The sequence below is a fragment of the Pelophylax lessonae genome (genome assembly GCF_965119305.1).
Source record: "Pelophylax lessonae genome assembly, chromosome: 4".
Classification (NCBI taxonomy): Eukaryota; Metazoa; Chordata; class Amphibia; order Anura; family Ranidae; genus Pelophylax; species Pelophylax lessonae.
In genome coordinates this window covers 405,490,724-405,515,230 of record NC_138771.1, presented here as the reverse complement: position 1 = coordinate 405,515,230, position 24,507 = coordinate 405,490,724, and the positions used below count along the sequence as shown (strand labels likewise).

The window sequence follows — 24,507 nt, the reverse complement described above, 5'->3', positions numbered from 1 at the left end:
CGCCCCTTCAGGCCGAACTGTTATGGGCTGCAGGTCCGGATTGACCGGACTTCTGTTTCCCAGACCAGGGCTTCTTCTGAGAGCCTTGGCCCTTGAACGGTTTGCCCTTGTAGTGCGGCCGAAAGGCACGAAAGGACCCCTGAGGGGGCCGAAAATGAGCATGCTTCTTCCCAGAAGCCCCCTTAGCCTTGGGGAAATGGGGCAAGAGAGTGCTCTTACCCCCGGTAATCCCCTTAATCAACACATCCAGGGACTCCCCAAAAAGGCGAGACCCATCATAAGGCAGATTGGCTAAGGTTTTACGTGAAGATTGGTCCACCGACCAACATTTCAACCAAACCAGGCGGCGAGACAACACCGCCACGCTGTGCACACGCGCAGCCAACGGAATCAGGTCCAGGTCCGCATCACACAGATACATGACACCCTGGTGGATCTGATCCACCATATCCAGGGTCGCCGCCGAGGCCGAATAGGCCACTAGGACGCGCCTAAGCATCTGCGTCCAACTTGCGATCGCCTGGGCCGCCATGAGAGAAGCAAACAGAGCCTTAAGCATAGAACCCGTAACAGAATAAGTATGACGGGCAAGAGACTCCAGTCTCCTATCCGTGGCATCACGGAAAACAGGGGATCCCTCTGCAGGGATCGCAGTGGCTTTGTTCAAAACCACAATAGCATGATCCACTGGCGGAGGCACACACCACCGTTCATCAGTGGCAGGCGAGAAAGGATAACGCAGCTTAAATCTACTTGGTACCGCAAAAGGCTTGCGCAAATCGCGCCATTGGTCCTTAACCGCGCGCTGAAAATCAGCATTGCAGGGAAAAACCTGCGGCGTCCTGCGTTTTCTCTGCGTCCCATAAGCCGCCAAGGCAGCTGGGGGACACACCTCGTCCTGCAAACGTAGCGTCTGCTTAATGGAAGCAATCAACTCATCCATGATTGCAAGCTCTTCAGGCGAGCCAGGGGGAGAATTATCAACCCCCTCAACTTCAGCCTCTACCTCAGACCCCACTAGATCAAGAGAGGAGCGGGACCCCGATAGGGGGGTCCCCGCCAGAACAGCCCCATCACCTTCACCCTCAGAATCAGAGGACAGAGCAACTCTGGGCCGTTTAGTAGATTGAGCAGCCACCAGCATTTGCACCTGTGCAGCAAGGCCAGCCACAATAGTGGCTAAATCCCCCCCTGGGGGGGAAACAGCGGTCCCCTGGCTTTCCACCAATACTGTGGGAAACTTGCCCTCCTGAGAATCCATTGCCCCTGTATGCCAGACAACCAAGGGTTAACTGCCCCCTTACAGCAAGCGCGGCAAGCGCAGCCCACCGCACCACACTCAGGCACAATGAGACCCCCACAGGGAATATACAGACTGAATACAGGCAATGGAACACAGGAATAGAAGGATAAAACCTGAGGAGACTCCGCTGCTGCTGCTGCCTCGATCGGTGCTTCCAGGAGAGAGGAAGTGATGCTGCCAGGGCGCTCTATGTAAGCCTATGGAGGCTACAAGAAAATGGCCGCCGTGCATGTAAACCATGCGGCCGGAGCGGGCGCCGGTAAAATGGCGTCGTTTGGCGCCGAAATCGCCGCTCCACAGTGCATAAAATCACACACAATATTATCCCATTATATGGATACATGTTAGATCGCCGCAGCGATCGCTGTATATGCCCCAACATGCCAGTAAAAACATGCCCCACAGCACACAGCTCCTCACACTGCCCAGCCTGACATACTCAGTGTCATACAGCTCCCCCCCCCCCTTGCAGCCCACAGCATGCAGCCGAGAGATAGGGAGACAAGCAGTGTGATTAAAGGCAGGTTACACAGTCCCAGACTGAGACCCCCCCCATAGATACACTTACCTCACATGGCGTGGGGAACCCGCACAGGCGAACAAGCCGCTGCACATGAGGCAGGGAGAGTCGCAATTCAAGACGCACACAATGGCGGTTCAGAAACCGCACAGCGTCCGGTGAGGTAGCCACCTCACCAATCATCCCTGCACCGAACAGGGATGGGTCGTTCACTGTGCCAGGAGCGTTACCTGGCTGAACGCTCGATGGCAGACTGGGAAGCCACTGACCCACTACCTGCGACCAGGGGGATCAGCCCGAGACCCAGTCCGCATGATCCTCTTCGTCCGAAGAACTAACTAATGCTGACAAAAATAACAGCTAAGTAAAGGTAGAGAGAAAACTCAAACAAAATATCAAAAAGAAGAAAGAGTCTGGGACAAAAAGTCCCAGCACAGAGAGAGCCAGCCACTCCTGACAAGCTAGACATTAAAACTGGGATATGGTTGCAGGAAGTAGGAGGGTATTGACTGAGGGGACCACCCCTTGAGGGTGGGATATGTTAAAGCTTTATTGTTAACATATTCTGTTGCCTAGCTACTCCTTCGGAGCAAAGTCTAATACCCCTATATGTGACGAATATGAAGAGGCGGCGACTGTCGGAGGACGTAAGAGAAATAAGATTCTCTGGTCTGAGGAGACCAAAATAGAACTTTTTGGCCTTAATTCTAAGCGGTATGTGTGGAGAAAACCAGGCACTGCTCATCACCTGTCCAATACAGTCCCAACAGTGAAGCATGGTGGTGGCAGCATCATGCTGTGGGGGTGTTTTTCAGCTGCAGGGACAGGACGACTGGTTGCAATCGAGGGAAAGATGAATGCGGCCAAGTACAGGGCTATCCTGGACAAAAACCTTCTCCAGAGTGCTCTGGAACTCAGACTGGGCCGAAGGTTTACCTTCCAACAAGACAATGACCCTAAGCACACAGCTAAAATAACGAAGGAGTGGCTTCACAACAACTCCGTGACTGTTCTTGAATGGCCCAGCCAGAGCCCTGACTTAAACCCAATTGAGCATCTCTGGAGAGACCTAAAAATGGCTGTCCACCAACGTTTACCATCCAACCTGACAGAACTGGAGAGGATCTGCAAGGAGGAATGGCAGAGGATCCCCAAATCCAGGTGTGAAAGACTTGTTGCATCTTTCCCAAAAAGACTCCTGGCTGTATTAGATCAAAAGGGGGCTTCTACTAAATACTGAGCAAAGGGCCTGAATACTTAGGACCATGTGATATTTCAGTTTTTCTTTTTTAATAAATCTGCAACAATGTCAACAATTCTGTGTTTTTCTGTCAGTATGGGGTGCTATGTGTACATTCATGAGGAAGAAGAATGAACTTAAATGATTTTAGCAAATGGCTGCAATATAACAGAGTGAAAAATTTAAGGGGGTCTGAATACTTTCCGTACCCACTGTATAACTATCGTTCTTTTAAATAAGTCCTTTGTTTCTTTGAACATTCTGTGTGTTACTATAACCATTATTATTCGTATTATTAGTAATACTGTTAAGAGTCTTAGCAGAGTGGAATATCTCAGAAAAGACAAAATAGAATATTTTATCTAGGGAAAACACCCTTGGCTATTTTAAGCTGTGACAACAAACTATCCTATATCTGTCATAATTCTGCATCTTTTACATAACTTTTATCTGAAGAGTCCATAGGAGACTTGCTTCATAGACTAATGGAATCTCTGGGCATAAAGTCCACGGTAATATACTCACTTTCAATGGCCAAATAAATCTTTCTCTCTCCCTCCTTTGGGTCCTTGCCAGGTGGGAAATATGTTCCTCGAATGGTAATGGCCGCCTCAGAATATTCACTTATCCTCTGTAATGCTTCTTTTGAGGTGACTTTCCACCTTGCAGTCTGAAATATACAGATGCTGGTTATTTAGTGAAAACAGAAAAACGCTTAGGAAATCACATAAATTGTGAATGATTTACATGAAAGGCAGACTGCACTCAAAATGAACCTCCATGCAAATAACTAAACACACAGCTAAATCGTACATTAATCATTTTACCTGCCAATGAATTTGTAATTTGGTTGTGATCCACCTACAAACACAACAACCCCAACCATACTGCATAATTTGGTAAAGCGAATTGGGTACCTATTTGCTACTGAAAGATTTATTCCCTAGGGCCAGTTCACACCTGTGTGTTTTAGGTGCAGTGCATTGAAAAAAAATCTTGTTTGCTGCATCTTTGAGGAGCGTTAATGAAAACCTACAGTATATAACGTTCAATGGTAATCCACTTAAAATGCAAAGCACATAAACACTGCACAGTTGTGAACCAGCCTTTACGGGCAACAGCTACACAGGGGATTTTAATCACTTCAGACCCGGAAGGTTTATACCCCTTCATGACCAGACCATTTATTGTGATACGGCACTGCGTTACTTTAACTGACAATTGCACAGACATGCAACGCTGTACCCAAATAAAATGCATCTTTTTTTCCCCCCCACAAATAGATTTTTTTTTTTAGTTTCAATGTTTTTATTAAGGATTTTCAGGAAACACAAGTTAAAAACATTTAAGTATATCATAATCATGCTTCGGGTAAATAAGGTATAGGATACATAGGTTGTAAATGACACAGAGGATATGCAAAGAGAAGTTACACTGTTAAAAGTAATCGGGTATAAGGAGTCCTAATACTATAATGATCGGTGTTCGAGTGACTTGCCCAATCAGACACCCCTTTTGGGAGCATATTGTGTCCGATTTGAGGTCTATGTGGACAATGTATTTAGGTGCTGATAATCTTATTACCTGTAAATTATAATGTAAATGAGCTTGCATGGGAAATAGTATGGAAATATCAGCTATGACTGGTATTTTCATGTTGTCCACGTATGCCGTAGATTGAGCAAAAGAATGTCATAAAAATTTAACTCTAATATCTTCTTTTACCAAAGGTGTCGAAAGTCTCCAAAGTGTTAATATCAGTAGAAGAGGTAACGATGGGGGGGGGGGGGGGGGGGTAGGAGGAAGGGGAATCGCTCTGTCTCACAAGTATGGGGTAAATCTCTTGAGGTTAGACTTGATGATATTTGGGTTCTTGTAGTAAAGAGTTGGAATAGAGTAACCAAGGTGTCCAAGTCTGTATGAATTCGTTGTCTCTAGCATTTGCATTTAGCTTGGACATTTCAGCTGTGTGGTGTACATATCGGGTCCAATCTGAGAGTGATGGTGGTGTGGATGTCCTCCATTTTAGTGGAAAGCAGCGTTTAGCTGCATTTATGAGATGTATGATCAAGGAATTGCGATCGGTGGACTGAGGGAGTGATGAGTGATGTAATAAGTATTGCGCTGGGGTATAGTCTAGGTTACAGGTGGTCATTTTGTTAATGGTTTTAACGAATATTCTCAAATGGAGGTTTTGGGAGAACCAAAAGTTCTAAATTGAAATCCCATGGTGGCAAGAGAGACCGTACAGGTGGAGCCCCATATTGAACCCCCTGAATGAAGGTACAAACTAAAGAGTGCGTGGCTAGGTGTTGCTGAAAGAAGACTGCCAGGGCAGACACCTGGCCCTTGATGGTACTCAAGGCCAATTTCTGATCAATGTCTTGTTGAAGAAAGGTTAAGATCCGAGCCACAGAAAAGAATCGAGGATGAGTGCCAATCGACTCACAGAAAGAAGTGTAAGCTTTCCACGTACGATGGCTTTTGCTCGAAGACTACTTCCACGCCTTCACCACGAGTAGGGATCACTGATCCAGACAGACCTCTATTCTTCAGTACCTGGCTTTCAATAGCTAAGCCATTAAAACCAGCAACTGTAAAGCAGGATGGTAGATCAGCCCTTGGGACAACTGGTCTTCTCTGAGAGGAAGCCCCCAAGGGACGTTTACAGCCACCAGGATGACTGGAAGATCCTCGCTCTTGATTCCTTGCCGGAACTGTGGAAGAAGCCTTAGCTGAGAATGATACTGGCCTTACCGTGGCCCTTGGACGCCTGAGAAGTCTATCGGAGGACCCACTGACCTCCTCATGAATTTCTGGTATCCTGTGGAGCCGAACCTGCTAAAGGAGCTGCATGTAAGACCGTGCAAACAAAACTGTCTTGAAGGGGGATACCACCAGACTCAGAACCTGTATGCAAAATGGGAGCGAGAACCATCTGTGTGACGACAGCTGGTGAATCACGGCCTGTGGTCTCTGAAGTTTGTGCAGAGGAAGGACCATCCTGGTCAGAAATAGAATAAGACCCAAATAAATCAATTCCCTGGACAGGGATAGGAGGGACCTTAGGTAGTTCAGACATCACCTGAACCTTTGCAGGAATTAAATCTGCACAAGGAGATTCAGGACCTAAAAAACATGAAAAGGACAAGCTTTGTCCCCTTTTCTGGGTATCCCCAAAAGAAACATTTTGCAGATCTCCTTGATGCTCAAAGAAGTCCACGGGGCCAGAAACTAGTGAAGATGCCCCCCACCCCAATAATGGGTGAGGGCAGACCTTCATGTTGAAGGAGTCTTGTCTGCTGGTCTGGGGAAGCTAGCTCTAGACTTGCCAGACCAAGGTTGCTTGGAACCTCCGGGGGAAGCTTTAAAAGATATATTTCCCTTATTCTGTCCCAGAAGCACAAAATAATTTCCTTTAGGCTGAGGAGGGGCCCCCGTCTGCGGCGAGGCTTTTTTCCTTTCTTTGACTGTGGCAGGAAGGTACTCCCCCCCCCCCCCCCCCCCATGACACCGTTAATGATGTCATCCAGAGTAGTCCCAAACAAGCGATCACCTTGAAAGGGCAGATCATTGAGCTCTCTTAGAGGCTTGGTCTGCGGACCAATTCTTAAGCCTAATCACCACCGCTGAAGCAGAAAGTTTGCACAGCATAGGAGCTGTATCCAAAGCAGCATCACAAATAAACTGAAATAAAACTGGTCTGCTAAATCAACATAGGTAGCGGGGACCTGCTCACCCCCCAGGCCCTGAGACACCAAGGCTGAGACAAAGACTGGCTGCAATGCCAAACCAGCCATAGTAAACATGCTGCATGCCAGCGTCTTTCTTTTCAGCCGGATCCTTAAAGGAAGGGGATTACTCTACTGGGATCATGGGTGCTTTATTCAACCTGGAAACAGGAGGGTTCACCACTGGTGGACTAGCCCACCATTATTAAAGTGACTCCTCAAAAGGGTAACCTACAGCAAAACATTTGGGGACCACAAAAGGTAATTTTGGTTGTTCCCATTCCTTAGAGGAAATTCTGTCAAAATAAAGCACATAAGGAAACCCCTTTGGAGTACGATGCGACTTATGCATACCAACAGACAAAGTCACGTCGGTGGCTACATCAGCCGCATCCCCCATTTTTAAAGTCTCACGCACTGCAGTGATAAGTGCGTCTACCAGTCTTTTTAATTTGCTGCTGCGACCATGGAGGAATCATCCTCACTATCGGATGGATCATGGGGTGTGATATTAAGCTCTTCTGGACGGGGCGCGTCTACAGGGGCATCAGGCTCAGAATCAGATGAGACAGCTTGAGCAGGGGAAGGAGGGAGGTGCTTCCTTCTGGGCCTTTGCTCACATGTCACTTCCACCCAGGACACTAAGGACTGCAGGACCACCGTCAGTCCAACCATGGGAAGCTGGGGTTCCGAGGGACCTGCCACCTCCATGAGGGGGTCAGTGGGGGAGATGTGACCCTGATGCTCCATAAGGAAAGAAGACCTTGCAGTACAAAAACAATCTTTTGGCACCACTAAAGGATTCCCATCAAGGCTTAGGGTACCTATCAGCCGAGAGAGATAACTGGGACCCCAAAGACTCACCATTCTGACAGGAGGAGCGTCGAGCATTCAAATCCAGCATCATGAATGCTATCCCTGTTCATATGTCCTGGACACAGGAAGAGGAAACGAAAGAGAAAGAGGGAAAGGAGGAGCTTCTGCATCCCCACGAGGCTTCAGTTGTCTCCAGCATCTCCCAGACTAAGGGAAAATGGCCCTTGTGACATTATCTGGCTACACAAACATTGCAGCTAAACGGAGACAGCCTCTTCTGATAGGAGTAGAGGAGCAAAGCAGGGCTGTGGAGTCGGAGTCGAGTCGTCGGAGGAAATCTTGGGTACCTGGAGTCGAGTCGGCAAACAATGCACCGACTCCAACTCCTACTAAATTTAGATTCGAATAAAAAAAAAAAAAAAGCAAGTTTAAATGTCTCAATTCACAAAAAGTTATAATTAATGACTTAGTATAAGGAAACTAATTGTTGAGGAGGCCAAATGTAAAAAGAAAGAACTACAGAAAGTTCTGAAAGGACGTTTTGTCTTCCTTAAAATGGATGTATGCACACGTCAAAGTCAATTATTTTGCTATTAATGTTAGATTTGTGGATGAAAATAACAAAACAATAACACGGACCCTCAGATTAAAGGACACTCAGGCACATCACACCAGTGATTACCTTCAGAAGTTAGTGGAGGGTGTTCAAGAAGATTTTGAAATGACAAAGGAACAGATTTTGTGTGTGCGGTGACAGATAATGCTTCTAACATGTTGAGCACGATTGAGAAGATGAACGCAGATGAAGAAGGTAACAAACAGATATTAGAGTTAGAGGAAGACAGCTCTGCAAGTATTGGAGAAAGTTTAGAAACTGAAGAGAATGCTGACATTTTTTTTAGACAACTTTGTTGAAGAAGCATTGAAGCTTGCTACTATTCATCATACGCAATGTGCTGTTCATACACTGTAACTTGCCATAAGAGATGGATTAAAAGATCGCCATGCAGCTACACCAATTGGCAAATTATGGCAAGTAACTGTTGCAGCCAGGGCCCTGAAAAAAGATGCAATTTTGAAAAGACATGCACGAAAAGGAGCCATTTTGAATCAAACAACTCGCTGGGGAAGCACTTATTTAATGGTGAAGTGTTTGCTTGAACTTAAAGACTTCATAGAAGAAATGGACAATGAAAATCTTGCATTAACTGAAAGCCAGTGGACACAAACAAAAGAGCTGGAGAACCTTCTTTCTCACCCCTTCACTGTCACCAAGCGGTTGCAATGTGACAATCTAACCCCGGGTAAATTCCTCTTGGAATGGAAGAGCCTGTTATATCGCCTGAACAAAAATGGAGGGTTAATAGCTGAGGGCATTGCATCTTCAATGATGAAGAGTCTTTTGCTGGAAAATGAAATCTTGTTAGTGGCTATTTATGTCTACCCAATGAGCCGACTTTTGTTGAACAGTGAACAGACTGCTACTGGAAAAAAGGCCCTCTATGATGTAGCAGTTCGCATGAAGGGATTATGACCTGAAATACCTCCACAGGATGAAGTTCTTTTACGCAATAGTGGTAACTCAGGATCATCTTCTTCAAACGAAGAATTAGACTTTGATTCCTTCTTAGACAAAATTAAAGTTCCTGTTCCTGATGTTTATGCCTGCTGCTACCATCCAACCACTTGATTAATAAAAAAAAAAAAAAAAAATTAATAAAACTGTTTTCATTGTGTTTGTCTTTTGCTTAAACTGTTCAATACAGTAGACTGTTGGCTTCTCAGCTAGTAGTCCTGTGGTAATGACATGTATGTTGCCTCTCATTCCTTCAAGGAATGTATAAAATACATTCGCATATGAATACAGAGGAGTCGGAGTCGGGGAGTTGGAAGTACAAAAAACTGAGGAGTCGGAACATTTATCTACCGACTAAACAGCCCTGGAGCAAAGGGGGACAAATCCTAGTTCTAGTACCACAAGCATTTGCTTAATTGCAGATAGAGAGGATGTATGTATAGACACTGCATGTTGACCTCAGATTGAGGACCTATACAGTGGTAATCAGTTCTCACAAAGGCCTTCAAACTCAAGTGCCAACTCCTTACTCTTCCATGTGGGGACCAATTAACTGAGGGGATCCCAACTATCTATGAGAGACAGTGTAGTCATGGATGACACACATTGCAACATCCAGCATAAGATGCAAATCCCAAACCTTTCCGGAGGTGAAGACCCTGCAGCACCCAGGTGATGTCCAGTGGAGATCACGTCAAAATACCAACACACAGAGGGATCCACTGATGAGTCATGAACTATCTGTTCCTGAATATCCGAATCAAGGGCCTGGTAAGAGGATACAGTGTCTTGAAAAGGTATTTATACCCCTTGACATTTTCCACATTTTGCCACTATGGCCAACAGAGGGTGAAATCAGGGAAAGGCTGGATAAACTTAACACAAAACAAATCACCAGGCCCGGATGGCGTACATCCGAGAGTACTCAAGGAACTCAGTAAGGTTATATCCAGACCACTGTTCCTGATCTTTGCTGACAGTATTAGGACAGGAGATGTACCAGGGGATTGGAAGAAAGCCAACGTGATTCCGATATTTAAAAAGGGCCAGAGGCATATCCGGGGAAATTATAGGCCTGTCAGTTTGACATCAATAGTATGTAAACTTCTGAAGGGGATGATAAGGGACTATATCGTAGAGTTTGCTAAAGACAACAACATCATCAGCAGTAATCAGCACGGGTTTACAAATGGGCGTTCTTGTCAAACCAATCTCTTAGCATTCTACGAGGAGGTAAGCTGTGAGCTAGATAGGGGGAGACCAGTGGATGTGGTGTACTTGGATTTCGCTAAGGCGTTTGATACAGTTCCCCACAAGCGCTTAATTTATAAAAAAGGTCTGCAGGTATCGACAGCAGAGTTTGCTCTTGGATACGGAATTGGCTTAAAGGGTGTGTCCAAAGGGTGGTAATAAACAGCGCATACTCAGACTGGTCTGAGGTTGTAAGCGGGGTGCCCCAGGGCTCAGTCCTGGGACCAACCTTGTTCAATTTATTCATTAACAGCATTGAGGACGGGATCAGTAGTGCGTTATCAGTTTTTGCAGATGACACAAAATTGGCCAGGGCAATAACTGCACAGCATGAAGCAGATATCCTACAGAATGACCTGGACAAAATTACAGAGTGGGCAACGACATGGCAAATGAGGTTTAACGTGGAGAAGTGTAAGGTTTTGCACTTGGGGACTAAAAACATAAAAACACAATACACGTTAGGAGGGGAACCCTTGGGGGAATCAAAAATGGAGAAGGATCTGGGAGTCTTGGTTGATGATAGATTAGGCAACAGCATGCAATGTCAAGCAGCAGCTGCCAAAGCCAGCAGAATATAAGCATGCATAAAGAAAGGGATGTATTCCAGAGATAAGACTTCCACTTTATAAAACTCTGGTCCGACCGCATCTGGAGTATTCTGTCCAGTTCTGGTCGCCAGTCCTCAGGAGGGATGTGTTGGAGCTGGAGAGAGTCCAGAGAAGGGCAACTAAACTAATTAGGGGGTTGGAGGACCTTGACTATGAAGAGCGTCTACAATCGCTCGATTTATTCTCCCTGGAGAAAGACGTCTGAGGGGGGACATGATAGCAATTTATAAATATCTTAATGGGGATCCCAGCTTAGAAAAAAAGCTGTTCATTCGAAGGGATTGCATGAGGACTCGAGGGCATACAATGCGATTAGAGGAGAAGCGTTTTAACCTCAGGCAACGTGGGGGGTTCTTTACTGTTAGGGCTACAAGATTGTGGAATTCTCTACCACAAGAGGTGGTTTCTGCGGGTAGTATGGTGGCTTTCAAAAGACTCTTAGACTTACATCTCAAGGATCAGAACATTCAGGGGTATGTGAGATGATTACAGCCACACACACCTACACAGGTTGAACTGGATGGACTGTTGTCTTTATTCAACCTCACCTACTATGTAACAACAAAAGACGTAAATGTATTTTATTGGGATTTTATGTGAAAGACCAACACAGAGTGGCACATAATTGTCAAGTGGAAGGAAAATGATAAATGGTTTTTAAAATGTTTTACAAATTAATATCTGAAAAGGTTGGCGTGCATTTTTGTATTCAGTCCCCTTTACTCGGATACCCCTAACTAAAACCTAGTGGAACCAGATTCCTTCAGAAATCACCTAATTAGTAAATAGAGCCCACCTGTGTGTTATTTAATCTAAGTATAAATACAGCTGTTCTTTAAAGACCTCGGGGGTTTGTTAATGAACCTTAGTGAACAAACAGCATCACGAACGCCAAGACAGGTCAGGGATAACGTTGTGGAGAAGTTTAAAGCAGGATCCGGTTATAAAAATATTATCCCAAGCTTTGAACATCTCACAGAGCACTGTTCAATCCATTATTCGAAAATGGAAAGAGTATGGCACAACTGCAAACCTACCAAGACGTGGCTGTCCACCTAAACTGACAGACCTGGCAAAGAGAACATTAATCAGAGAAGCAGCCAAGAGGCCCATGGGAACTTTGGAGGAACTGCAGAGATCCACAGCTCAGGTGGGAGAATCTGTCCACAGGACAACTATTAGTCGTGTACTCCACAAATCTAGTCTTTATGGAAGAGTGACAAGAAGAAAGCCATAAGAAGTCCCGTTAGTTTGTGAGAAGCTGTTTAGGGGACACAGCAAGCATGTGGAAGCATATGGAATAAGGTGCTCTGATCTGATGAGACCAAAATTTAACTTTTTGGCCTAAAAGCAAAACGCTATGTATGATTGACAACACTGCACATCACACCCTTAAAACACCATCCCCACCATTAAAAAAAATGGGATTTTTTACTTACTGTAAAATCCATTTCTCTGAGTTCAATGGACAGCGCTCCAAAAATCATTGGTTATTTTGCCTCCTCCAGGAGTAGGACTAGGCAGAACAGCTTGGTATATACCCCCCCCTCTCTCTGCTTTAGGTAATCAGTTTAGTAGCAAGCAGTATTAGAAGTATCAAAACTCCTTAGAGGGGTGGGTGCTGTGTCTATTGAAAAACTAAATTTTTTAACTTACTGTAAAATCCTTTTCTCTTAGGTTCATTGATGGATATCTCTGAAGCATATCAGTAGGGCTATACTGCCCCCTACAGGAATAGGACAATAGGCAGAAAAAAAGGTTCTGGCCATGCCTATGGGCAGTCCCAGGGGGTATACCCTCTCTCTTCCTGAATGGGATGTCAGTTTTGTATCAAAGCAGTGTCAGAAATAATACCAACTCAAGCCAAAATAGAGGGGTGGGTACTGCATCCGTCAATAAACCTAAGTGAAAAGGATTTTTCGGTAAGTGAAAAGGATTTTACGGTAAGTCAATAATTCAGTTTTTTCTATCGTTCATTGATGGACGCAGTCTCTGATGCATATCAGTAGGGACGTCCCAAAGCAGTGCCATAAAATGAGGGGTGAGAACAGCAGAACAAAAATCTAGAGTCCCCAAGGCTAAACATAGCCAACCAGGCAACACAGGACTCATCAGAACAACAAGATGAGGCCCACCTGAAACAAACCTTAAACACTCTCAAGGAAGGCCAAAAAGCCCCCTAAACAGCAGCTTGCAAAACTTTGCGGCCAAAAGAGGTATCTGCAGATGCCAGCACATCCACCTTATAAAATGTGGTAAAGGTACAAACGACCAGGTAGACGCCTTGCAAACCTAAAGCACAGATGCCTGATGGCGAAAAGCGCAGGAAGCACTAAGCGCCCGAGTAGAATGCGCTTTAACAGGGAAAGGTGGAACCTGACCCTTAATTGAATAAGCCTGCACAACGGTCTGTCTGATCCATCTGGAAATAGCAGCAGACGCAGGCAGCCCTTTCTTTGGACCATCCGTGAGTACAAAGAGCGAACCTGACTTTTCAAAAAGACTCAGTAGTCGCCAAGTACACCTTGATTGCCCAAACCAAATCCAGAGTATGCAGCGCAAATTCCTTAGGATGTTTTGGCTTAAGACACAAAGAAGGTAACACAATGTCCTCATTTAATTGAAAACTGGAAACCACCTTCGGAAGGACGGATCCGGATGAAGTACCACTTTATCCCTGTGAACCACCAGGTAGGGAGAACGATAGGACAACGCCACCAGTTCCGAAACCCTGCACGCAGAAGTGATAGCCACCAAAAAGGCCACCTTCTGGGATAAGAAGCAGGGGAATCTTCGGAAAATACTTTCAAAAAGGAGGTTTCTGAAGAACCGACAGCACCAAATTAAGGTCCCAAGGTGGCAACGGAGGTCACACAGAAGGTACCAAGTGTTGCACCCCCTGGAGGCCAACTTTTGATCCCCGTTGAAGGAAAGCCAAGATCCAAGCCACCGAGTAAGAGCGAGGGGAAGCCCCATGAGACTCACCACGCAATATACGACTTCCACGTCCGATGATAAATCTTCCTAGAAGTCGCTTTCCTCACTTTAAGCAGAGTGGGAATCACTAAAGCAGACAATCCTCTGTCCTTCAGCACCGGGCTTTCAACAGCCAAGCCGTCAAAGCCAACGACGAGCAGGATGGAAGATTGGCCCTTGAGACAGTAAATCCTCCCTGAGAGGAAGTCTTCAACTAGCCTGACCAGGTCGACGTACCAAGCTCGGCGAGGCCAGTCCGGAGCCACAAGAATGACTGGAATCCCCTCCGCCTCGATCCTACGAAGAAGTCTTGGCAGCAACTTGAGAGGAGGAAAGGCATACATCAGCTGATACTGACCCCATGGGGCCACCAGCGTGTCTACGGCGTCTGCCAGAGGGTCCCGGGAGCGGGCCACAAATCTCTGTACTTTTCTGTTGACCCGAGGCACCAACAGATCTACATCTGGAGTGCCCCAACGAAGGCACAACTGCTGGAACACCTCCAGATGGAGGGACCATTCCCCTGCATCCAAGGCCTGTCGACTGAGGAAATCTGCCTGTCAATTTTCCACTCCTGGAATGTGAACAGCGGAGAGAGCTGGAACAAAGCGTTCCACCGAACAAAGGAAGCCTGCTACTTCCAAGGCTGCAAGGGCACTTTTGGTGCCCCTTTGGTGATTTACATAAGCCATGGCCGTGGCATTATCCGATCGAATGCACACTAGACAACCCTGCAGGTACTCGGTCCAGTGGACTGGGCAAAGCCGGATTGCTCTCAGCTCCAGAACATTGATCGGTAACCTGGATTCCTCCAGGGACCAGACTCCTTGAGCAGACAACCTGACGAGAACTCCCCCCCCCACCCGGAAAGACTTGCATCCGTGGTGACAATCATCCAATATATAGAGGAAGGAAGGATTTCCCTTGCTTGAGCATCGGGGACCGAAGCCACCAGATCAGGGACTCCTTGGTCACCTGGCTCAGCTGGATCTGAATGCCCACGGAATTTGGATTCTTGTTACATTTGGGAAGGATTTCCTTCTGGAGGGTCCTCGTGTGGTATTGGGCGAAGGGGATCGCAGTCCCAGAACTCTCATACAGGTTAGAAGGGACGACCATTTGCTGGACAGCAACAGCTGAACCACAGTTTAAAATTTTTGGAGTTCTTCCGGAGAAAGAAACACCCTGGCTGAGGATGAGTCCCATGTCAGGCCCAGGTAGTCCAGTCTCATGGAAGGGACCAAGGATGACTTCTGAAGGTTCAGAATCCGAACTCCTCCAGAGTTCTCATGGAGATTTCCAAATTTGTTTTCAGCACTGTAGGAGACTTCGCACGAAGTAGCAGATCGTCCAGGTAACCCAGGACCGATATCCCCCGCTGCCGCAAAAGCGGCAGGATTGAGGCCAACACCTTTGTGAAGACCCGAGGAGCAGAGGTGAGACCAAAGGGCAACGTCACAAACTGATAGTGATCCTCTCCCACGGCAAAATGGAGAAACCGTTTGTGTACTGCACAGATTGGGATGTGAAGGTAGGCATCTTTGATGTCTATGGAGGCCAGGAAATCCCCCCGATGTAGAGAGGCCACTACAGTGCGAACCTATTCCATCTCGAATTTTTGAACTTGCACAAAGCAATTTAGTGCTTTCAGGTCCAGGACTGGACGCAGCTTGCCTTCCTTCCTGGGAACCGTGAACAGGTTTAAATAAAAGCCCTATAAACATTCCACACACCGAACCAGAACGATTACCCCCTGTTGTACCAAGTCCTGAACTGCCCCAGAGCGCCAGCCAGCGATCCAGGGAAAGTCACACATTGGAAGGGAAAAACCTTACCGGAGGGATGGATCAAACGCGATCTTGTAATCGGACCGTATGACCTCTTGAATCCATTTCTCGGGTATCCAGGATAGCCAAAGGTCCGGGAACCGGCAAAGACGCCCCCCCCACCCCAAATATCACATAGTTACATAGTAGTTGAGGCTGAATAAAGACAATAGTCCATCCAGTTCAATCTGTGCAGATGTGAATCCTTTCTCATACCCCTGAATGTTTCGATCCTTGAGGTGTACGTCCAAGAGTCTTTTAAAAGTAGCCATACTCTTCGCAGTTACTACCATTTGTGGCAGAGAAATCCACAGTCTTGTAGCCCTTACTGTAAAGAAGCCCCTGCATAGCCTGAGGTTAAAACGCTTCTCCTCTAAATGCATTGTATTGCCTCGTGTCCTCATGCATTCCTTGCGACCGAATAGTTTTTTTTCTATGCTTAGATCATCGTTGAGGTATTTGTAAATCGCTCTCATGTCCCCTCTCAGGCGTCTTCTCCAGAGAGAATAAATCAAGCGCTTATAAACGCTCTTCGTAATTAAGGTCCTCTAATCCCCTAATAAGTTTAGTTGCCCTTCTCTGGACTCTCTCCAGCTCCAACACATCCCTTCTGAGGACTGGCGACCAGAACTGGACAGAATACTCCAGATGTGGTCGGACCAGTGTTTTATAAAGTGGTAGGATTATAGTTTTATCTCTGGAATACATCCCCTTCCTTATGCATGCTAATATGCTGCCAGCTTTGGCAGCTGCAGCTTGACATTGCGTGCTATTGCCAAGTCTATTTTCTACTAAGACGCCCAGATCTTTCTCAATTTTTGATTTCCCCAGAGTAGTCCCCAAGTGCAATACCTTACGCTTCTTCTCCACATTAAACCTCATTTGCCATGTATTTGCCCATTTGTTATTTTGTTATGGTCCTTCTGTAAAATTTCTGCCCCACGATGTGAAGTTATTGCCCTGATCAATTTTGTGTCCTCTGCAAAAACTGAGATCGAGCCAATGACCCCGTCAATGCTATTTATGAATAAATTGAAATTTATTTGTGCAACATGCTCTGACCTCGTTTTTTTGCTGTTGATATATTTAAAGAATTTCTTAGGGTTATTGTTACTATCCTCCACTATTTGTCTTTCGAAGTTGATTTTAGCCATTTTGATTTCGTATTTACATTTCTTATTTGATTCCTTGTATTGCTGGAAAGCCGTTAATGTACCCTCCGATTTATATTTCTTGAAGGCCATTTTGTTCCCTAATAAGTTTTTTTACATTACAGCTAAGCCAGCCAGGTTTGGCTTTGGCTCTTTTAAATTTATTTTCCATTGGAATGCACTGCGAGCTGCATTTGTTTAATATGTTCCTAAAGCATTCCCATTTTTCCTCTGTGGACAGTGTTCCTAGTGTTTGGTCCCAGTTTATTTTTTCTATCATTGTGCACAGTTTTGGAAAGTTTGCACTTCTGAAGTTTAGGGTTCTTATGTTCCCCTCTTGCCTTTCTATATTGTGATTTACGCTAAATGTGATCGTCCTGTGGTCGCTAGAACCCAGGTTGTTCCGGACTCATACATCTGAGATTAGGTCTGGGTCATTAGTAATTAATAGATCCAACACTGCATTTTTTCTAGTAGGTGAATCCACCAACAGACATGTAGTTGTCCTGTAAGGTTTCCATGAGGAGATGGGTGAGGGCGCACCTTCAGGCCGAGGAGGTCTTGTCCGCAGGTCTGGATAAACCGGAATTCTGTTTGCCAGACCAGGGTTGCTTGGAACCTCCCGAGAGAGCCTTGAAGGGCTTTGCCTTATCGACTCACACTGAGGGATGAAAAAACTGTGTGACGAAAAGGAGGGACCCCTTCTGCGACGAGGGTCCTTACCCTTGTTAGCCTGTGGAAGAAAGGTACTCTTTCCCCCCCCTGCGAGACCCTTAATGATGTCATCCAGGGTAGTCCCAAACAGGCGATCTCCTTGAAAAGGCAGATCAGTCAAGGCCATCTTTGAAGTCTGATCCGCAGACCAGCACTTTAGCCAAAGTATACGCCGAAGGGCCACTGCCGAAACCGGCAGTCGGCCCAATATGGGAGCAGTGTCCAGCGCGGCATCACAAACAAATTGAAGCCCCTGCACCAGCTGGTCCAACAGCTCCTCAAAGGCAGAGAGAACTCTTTTCCCCTCCAGGTCACGGCGTAGTAACTTAACCCATTCAGTCAATGTTTGCGTGACAAGGGCAACTATAAACAGACCCCACCAGGGAGTACATATTGCGGGCCACAGCCTCTGCCTTCCTATCCTCCAGATCCTCCTCCACTGGGATAATGGTAGCCTTATTCAGTCTCGAGACCGGAGGGTCCACCATTGGTGGCACAGTCCACTGCTGTATCAGGGACTCCTCAAAAGGGTAGTGTCTAGCAATCTGCTTAGGCACCCCAAGGGAACGCTTTGGGCGGCCCCATTCTTTTTTGAGCATGTTGTCAAAATACGCAGGAATTGGAAAAACCTTTGCCGCTCTGGATGGCTTGTGAGTGCCAAACTTAACATGCGCCTCAGTCGCAGCTGCGTCCTCCAATTACAGGGTATCACAAACAAACTAGTGCGCCCACCAGTGCCTTATCTTGCACGGCAGTGGAGGTAGAAAACATAATTTTTGTAAAATCTTACCGTAAAATTCCTTTCTCTGAGTCCTGACAGTCCCCGCCCACTCATACAGTCTTCACCAATGGGTATTGACCTCTTATCCATAGGAGCAAGCTAGGCATAAGACTTGTTAAAAACAAAGTAATTTACATACACACCCCTATGGGGGCTGTCCCACTGGTCCAATACCCCCCCTGCTATCAGCCATCCCAACTCAGTTTGGTAGCAAGCAGTTAATGTCCAAAGAACCCCAAATAGAGGGGCGGGGGCGGCGACTGTCAAAGGACTCAGAGAAAGGAATTTTACGGTAAGATTTTACAAAAATTCTGTTTTCTCTTACGTCCTCTGACAGTTGGGATGTCCGAAAGCAGTGTAGACATGAGGGGTGGGAAATGCAACCATCAGAAAGGCAACGCAGCACCCACATCAGAGAAAGGAATCTTACGTGATCAGAAAGGTATCCTCCGGTAACATAAAAGCTCAACTGGAGCAACAACCCAGGAAAGGAAATAAACAAGGGGGAAAACACCCCCAACAGTCCGGGCCCTGCAAAACGAGGGCCCCCTTAGGGCACTGCCGCACACAGAACTTTGCGGCCAAAAGAGGCATCCGCTGATGCCAGAACATCAAGTTTATAGAACTTTGAAAAGGTATGCACAGACGACCAAGTCACAGCCTTGCACACCTGGGCCACCGAAGCCTGATGCCGGAAGGCCCAGGACGCACTCACCGCTCTGGTAGAGTGCGCCTTGACAGGGAAGGGCGGTGCCCGTTCCTTAATCGAATAGGCCTGTACAATCGTCTGTCTGATCCATTTTGAAATGGTCGCCGCAGACGCAGCCATACCCTTTCGGGAAGGACAAAAAGAAAAACTGACTTCCGAAAGGATTCAGTGGACGACAGGTAAACCCTGATCGCCCTGACAACATCCAAGGAATGCAAAGCAAACTCCTTAGGATGTTTGGGATTCGTGCAGAGCGAAGGCAAAACAATGTCCTCATTAAGGTGAAAGTCAGAAACCACCTTTGGAAGGGAAGACTGGTTGGGTCGCAAGACCACCTTATCCTTATGAACCACCAGGTAAGGGGAGCAACAGGACAAAGCCGCCAACTCCGACACTCTGCGGGCAGAAGTGATCAAGGCAACCTTCTTAGACAGCAGAGGCAAAGAAATTTCCCTGATGTTTTCAAAAGGAGAACGTTGTAGAACAGACAGAACCAAGTTCAAGTCCCCTGGAGGTAGAGGCGCCCTCCGAGGAGGGGCCAAATGAGGCACACCTTGAATAAAGGTGCGATTCAACGAGTTAAGACGCCACAGGGGGGCTGAAAAAGGACGGCCAGTGCAGATAACTGGCCCTTAATCGTGGTCAACGCAAAGCGCTGGTCCACACCAGATTGTAGGAAGGCCAACACCCTCGCCACCGAGTAGGAACAAGGAGGGAAGCCCCTGGCTTCACACCAGGCAAAATAAGCCTTCCAGGTAGGGTAATAAACCTTACCAGACGAGGCCTTCCGTGCTTTGAGCAAGGTAGGAATGACCTCTGAGGAGAGACCCCTGTCTCTCAAGACCTGGCTTTCAACAGCCACGCCGTTAAAGCCAGCGACTGTAAAGCAGGATGGAAGATCGGTCCCTGAGAGAGAAGATCGTCCCGTAACGGGAGCCGCCATGGAGGCTCGACGGCTAGTTGAACGATGTCCGCGTACCAAGATCGGCGCGGCCAGTCCGGGGCCACCAGAATCACCAACGTTGGTTCCGAGACCAACCTGCAAAGGAACCTGGACAACAACTGAATCGGAGGAAAGGCATACATCAGACGATATCGGTGCCAAGGCACCACCAGCGCATCCGAGGCGTCTGCCAGAGGATCGCACATTCTTGCCACGAACCTTCCTACCTTGTTGTTTAACCGGGACGCAAACAGATCCACATCCGGGGATCCCCACACAGCATTTGAAACCCCTCCGGGTGTAGAGACCATTCCCCCTGGTCCAGGGTCTGGCGGCTCAGATAATCGGCCTGCCAGTTCTCCACACCTGGAATGTGAACTGCCGAGATCACCGGGACAAGAGTCTCGGCCCAAGACAGAATTGCTGGTCACTTCCAGTGCCGCCCGGGCACTCCTGGTGCCCCCTTGGTGGTTGATGTAAGCCACCGCAGTGGCACTGTCCATCTGTACCCGTACAGGGCGGCTGTAGTGTATATACTGATACAGTGGCTGTAGTGTATATACTGATACAGTGTCTGTAGTGTATATACTGATACAGTGTCTGTAGTGTATATACTGATACAGTGTCTGTAGTGTATATACTGATACAGTGTCTGTAGTGTATATACTGATACTGTGGCTGTAGTGTATATGCTGATAAGTATCAGCATATGCAGCCATATACAGTAAAGCCACAGTATCAGAATACACAGCCATATACACTACAGCCACAGAATAAGTATATACACTACAGCCACAGAATCAGTATATACAGTACAGCTACAGAATCAATATAACAGTACAGCCACAGAATCCGTATATACACTACAACCACAGAATCAGTGTATACACTACAATCGCAGAATCAGTGTATACAGTACAGCTACAGAATCCGTATATACACTATAGCCACGGTATCAGATTATAAAGTACAGCCACAGAATCAGCAAATACAGTGCAGCCATAGTATCAGAATACACAGCCATATAATCAGTAAATACAGTACAGCCATAGTATCAGAATATAACACAGACACAGTATTAGTATATAAAGCACAGCCACAGAATCAATATATACAGCCATATACAGTAGGAACACTCTGTGGCTGTACTTTATATGGCTGTATATGTTGGTACTGAGGCTGTAATGTGTAATCACTGTACCTTCCATGTCCTGCTGCCTGACTATGCATGCACGTGCACCCGCCACTGGAATCCCACACCTCTTACTCCTGCACAGACACTTCAGAGTATCACTCTGCAAGGGAAAGGATGGTGGCTGCCGTGGCCGGACAGATCATAACTTCAGGATCAGGACATGCGGCGCCCACTTTATCCACCTGCGCGCTGAAATTAAAGAAAAAAATGCCCTAATGGCTCTCACCTCCTTGGCCCCTCAAACCTAGTAGTGGTGGTGGTTCTGCGCTGCTCCTCCACAAGCCAATGTAAAGCTGCCTACCTCCCTGCTGGGCTGATAGGGACCGAGCACAGCACTGAAGGGGCAGTTCAGCTGGGTACTGACTGGCGGCAATGTTGGAGCTTCACTGAATCAGAACACTGATGATCAGTGCCCTTATTATCAGTGCAGATGTCCCCTGTGTGGATTGACAGCGTGCGAGGAGAGGACTGCTGATAACTGGCAAGTCCTGTTTACATTGTGATCAGCTGTGATTGGACACAGCGGTCACAGATCTCTGCCAATGCACACTGCAGGGGGCGCACGGAAAGCGAGATCACAGAAAGACGTCAACATCCTCATGGAAAGAGGTTAAAATTACAGCAGTTTGATGATTTTACCTGAGGGAAATCATTAATCTCCAATTCTTCTTCATATCGCTTAAAGGATTCATTTGCACCAGCTTCCTGCTTCTCCTCTTCTAGTTTGTCAACTGGGACATAGTTAAGTTTAGCATTGATCTTCTCAGCCAGCTGCTCTGCAATAGTTTTTGCAGAAACTATTGGGGCCATAATAGTTCCCCCCCTGAGAATAGCATTGGTGGCCTGTTGCATCACATCCTGAGGCAAAAGAAAGTTAGAATGAGATCTTACAGATATGACAAAAATAGAATATGAGATCTTACAGATATGACAAAAATAGAATATGAACATGAACATGCTAACCAGCAAAAGAAAAAATATTCCCACTCCATATTTAACAAACCTGGGCTTCTGCTCCGAGATTTTTGTTCACGCTGAGCTTTTTAGCCAAGCGTTTTGCAATCTCTAGCTTCTCTGCATTTCCAGCAGTGGGGGCACCAGCATTAGCCGAAGCAGAAGATCCTCCAGAACCAGCAGCGGCACCTGCAGACCCAACTCCTCCTCCTTGTACACCTGGCCCTGCCATGTCTTTTACTCTCTTCTTGGAATTGAACATTGTCTCAATCTGCTCATCAATCTGAAAATCAACAGGAACAAAATTATTTACTAATGACATTTTTTGTGTCTATAGAGAATATATATATATATATATATATATATATATATATATATATATATATATATCTCAATAACAGAAATCCAATTCAATGCCGAGAGCTCAGCATAAATGGTCTGACAAGACTAAAAAAAGATTTTAATCTGATCTGTAGGTCAAAGTAATGAAACCAAATTGCCAGCACAACAGCCATGCAACTAACATTTTAAACCTTACATTTACAGGTCATCTGCAATGTCTACCCTTATATTTCTTTCACAACAAGTTTTGTCTAAAACGGAGCTCATGCAATTGAGCTAGAGATCGCAATAAAAATGCAACAAAACCTCGACATAACTCTATACTAAAAAAAGTGTCCGAATTTTCTTTAGTATTCAGTGATGACAGGGTGCTGCAGATAACTTTTGATGGTTTGTGCAGGCACTGCTTGCAAGGTGTCTTCATTTAATCGCCTCAAACATGTCAAAGTTTCACAATCCTGGTGGCTAAGAAACATACCATTAAGTCCAAGCACTGCCACATGGGAGCCTTTTGCTTATTCAGAAAGCCCTTGCATTAGAACTTTGGCAGTCTGGGGAGCCAGAACATTAACAAATATGTATGCTTTGGTAGTTTATGGTGCTTGCAAGCAAACTACAACCTTAGATTACTGTATCTGGCTTTATTACAGACCAACTTGTAATTCTAGTGAGTGAAATGTACTTTGCATCAGGTGTACTTAAATATTAAAGGCCAAGTTCACCTTTGGAACATGTTCCAAAGATGACAACGGGTGGGGGATCTTTTTCTCACACCCGCTGTCACAATTTGAAAACACTGCAACCATGCGGTCCTCAGCCATACAACTGTGTCATTCAGTTTTCTGTGAATGAATAGACTACAAGTAGTGCTGATCATGGGTGCAATACTCTGCAGGTTTCTTAGAAAAAAAAATGATAAATGCACATTTTTTTTTTTACCTGCAAAAGGTGAACTTGGCCTTTAAACAGTGGGTTTTAAGATAGGACCAGTTGAAAATACCAAAGGTCCCAGAACAAAGGAGAAATCAGGCGAGGCCAGCAGTATGCATATAGCTTAACTTGGGTTTACACATTTAGTGATCCTTTTTGTGGTTACATTTTTTTTTTGTGGGAACCTTAATGATCTATATAATTTAACCACTAAACGACCACCCACAGGACATTTACCTCAGTAATTTGACATTAAATACCATTGTTATGGTAGCAGTTAGCTGTCATAACCCCAGTATTATTTTGTACTGTGTTTCGGATTCTGCCTATGATAAAAGCAGCCCCGGCAGTGGATTCGCCACGGGATCATTTTTAGAGGCGAAGGGAGAGGTGACACCACCCCCCTCCCCCCGGCTTCCTGGTCATCTCCAGACTTTTAGACCTGTCAGTAAGACCGGAGCAGATCTGTTGGATGCTTGGGCAGGAAGAGTGAAAGCAAAATAGCCCCCACTCGGCTCTATGCCCTTGGAGGACTGGAGCGACGTCTGATATCACTTCTGCCTCTCAGCCTTGAAATTGTGATTTTTGACTTACCATAAAATCTATTTCCCTGATGTTCATTGATGGACACAGCTCCTCAGCTTTTTCACTGTTGGGTTATGCTCCCCTACAGGAGTAGGACACTAGGCAGAAAAAAAAACAACTTGACTATATTTATGGGGCAGTCCCTGGGGGTATACTTCCACTCTCGGCTATAGCCACTCAGTTTTGTTACAAGCAACGTCAGAAGAAAGCTAACTCCATAGAGGGGTGGTGCTGTGTCCGTCAATTAACATCAGAGAAATAGATTTTGTGATTAGTCAAAAATCCCATTTTCTCTTTCGTTCATTGGCGGACACTGCTGCTTATCTTCACTGTTGGGACATCCCAAAGCAGTG

The 24,507-nt window shown here is 46.1% G+C and overlaps 1 protein-coding gene across 1 annotated transcript in view; it reads right to left on the bottom strand.

Annotated features, from left to right (window-relative positions):
* DDX46 (DEAD-box helicase 46) overlaps positions 1–24,507 on the bottom strand; it is a 395,525-nt gene that overhangs the window by 91,667 nt on the left and 279,351 nt on the right. The window contains exons 19-21 of the mRNA XM_082254255.1: positions 22,347–22,580; positions 21,983–22,201; positions 3,589–3,733 (exon numbers count right to left, since the gene is read on the bottom strand). Coding sequence (XP_082110381.1) covers positions 3,589–3,733; positions 21,983–22,201; positions 22,347–22,580 — 598 coding nt within the window. The remainder of the gene's footprint in view (positions 1–3,588; positions 3,734–21,982; positions 22,202–22,346; positions 22,581–24,507) is intronic.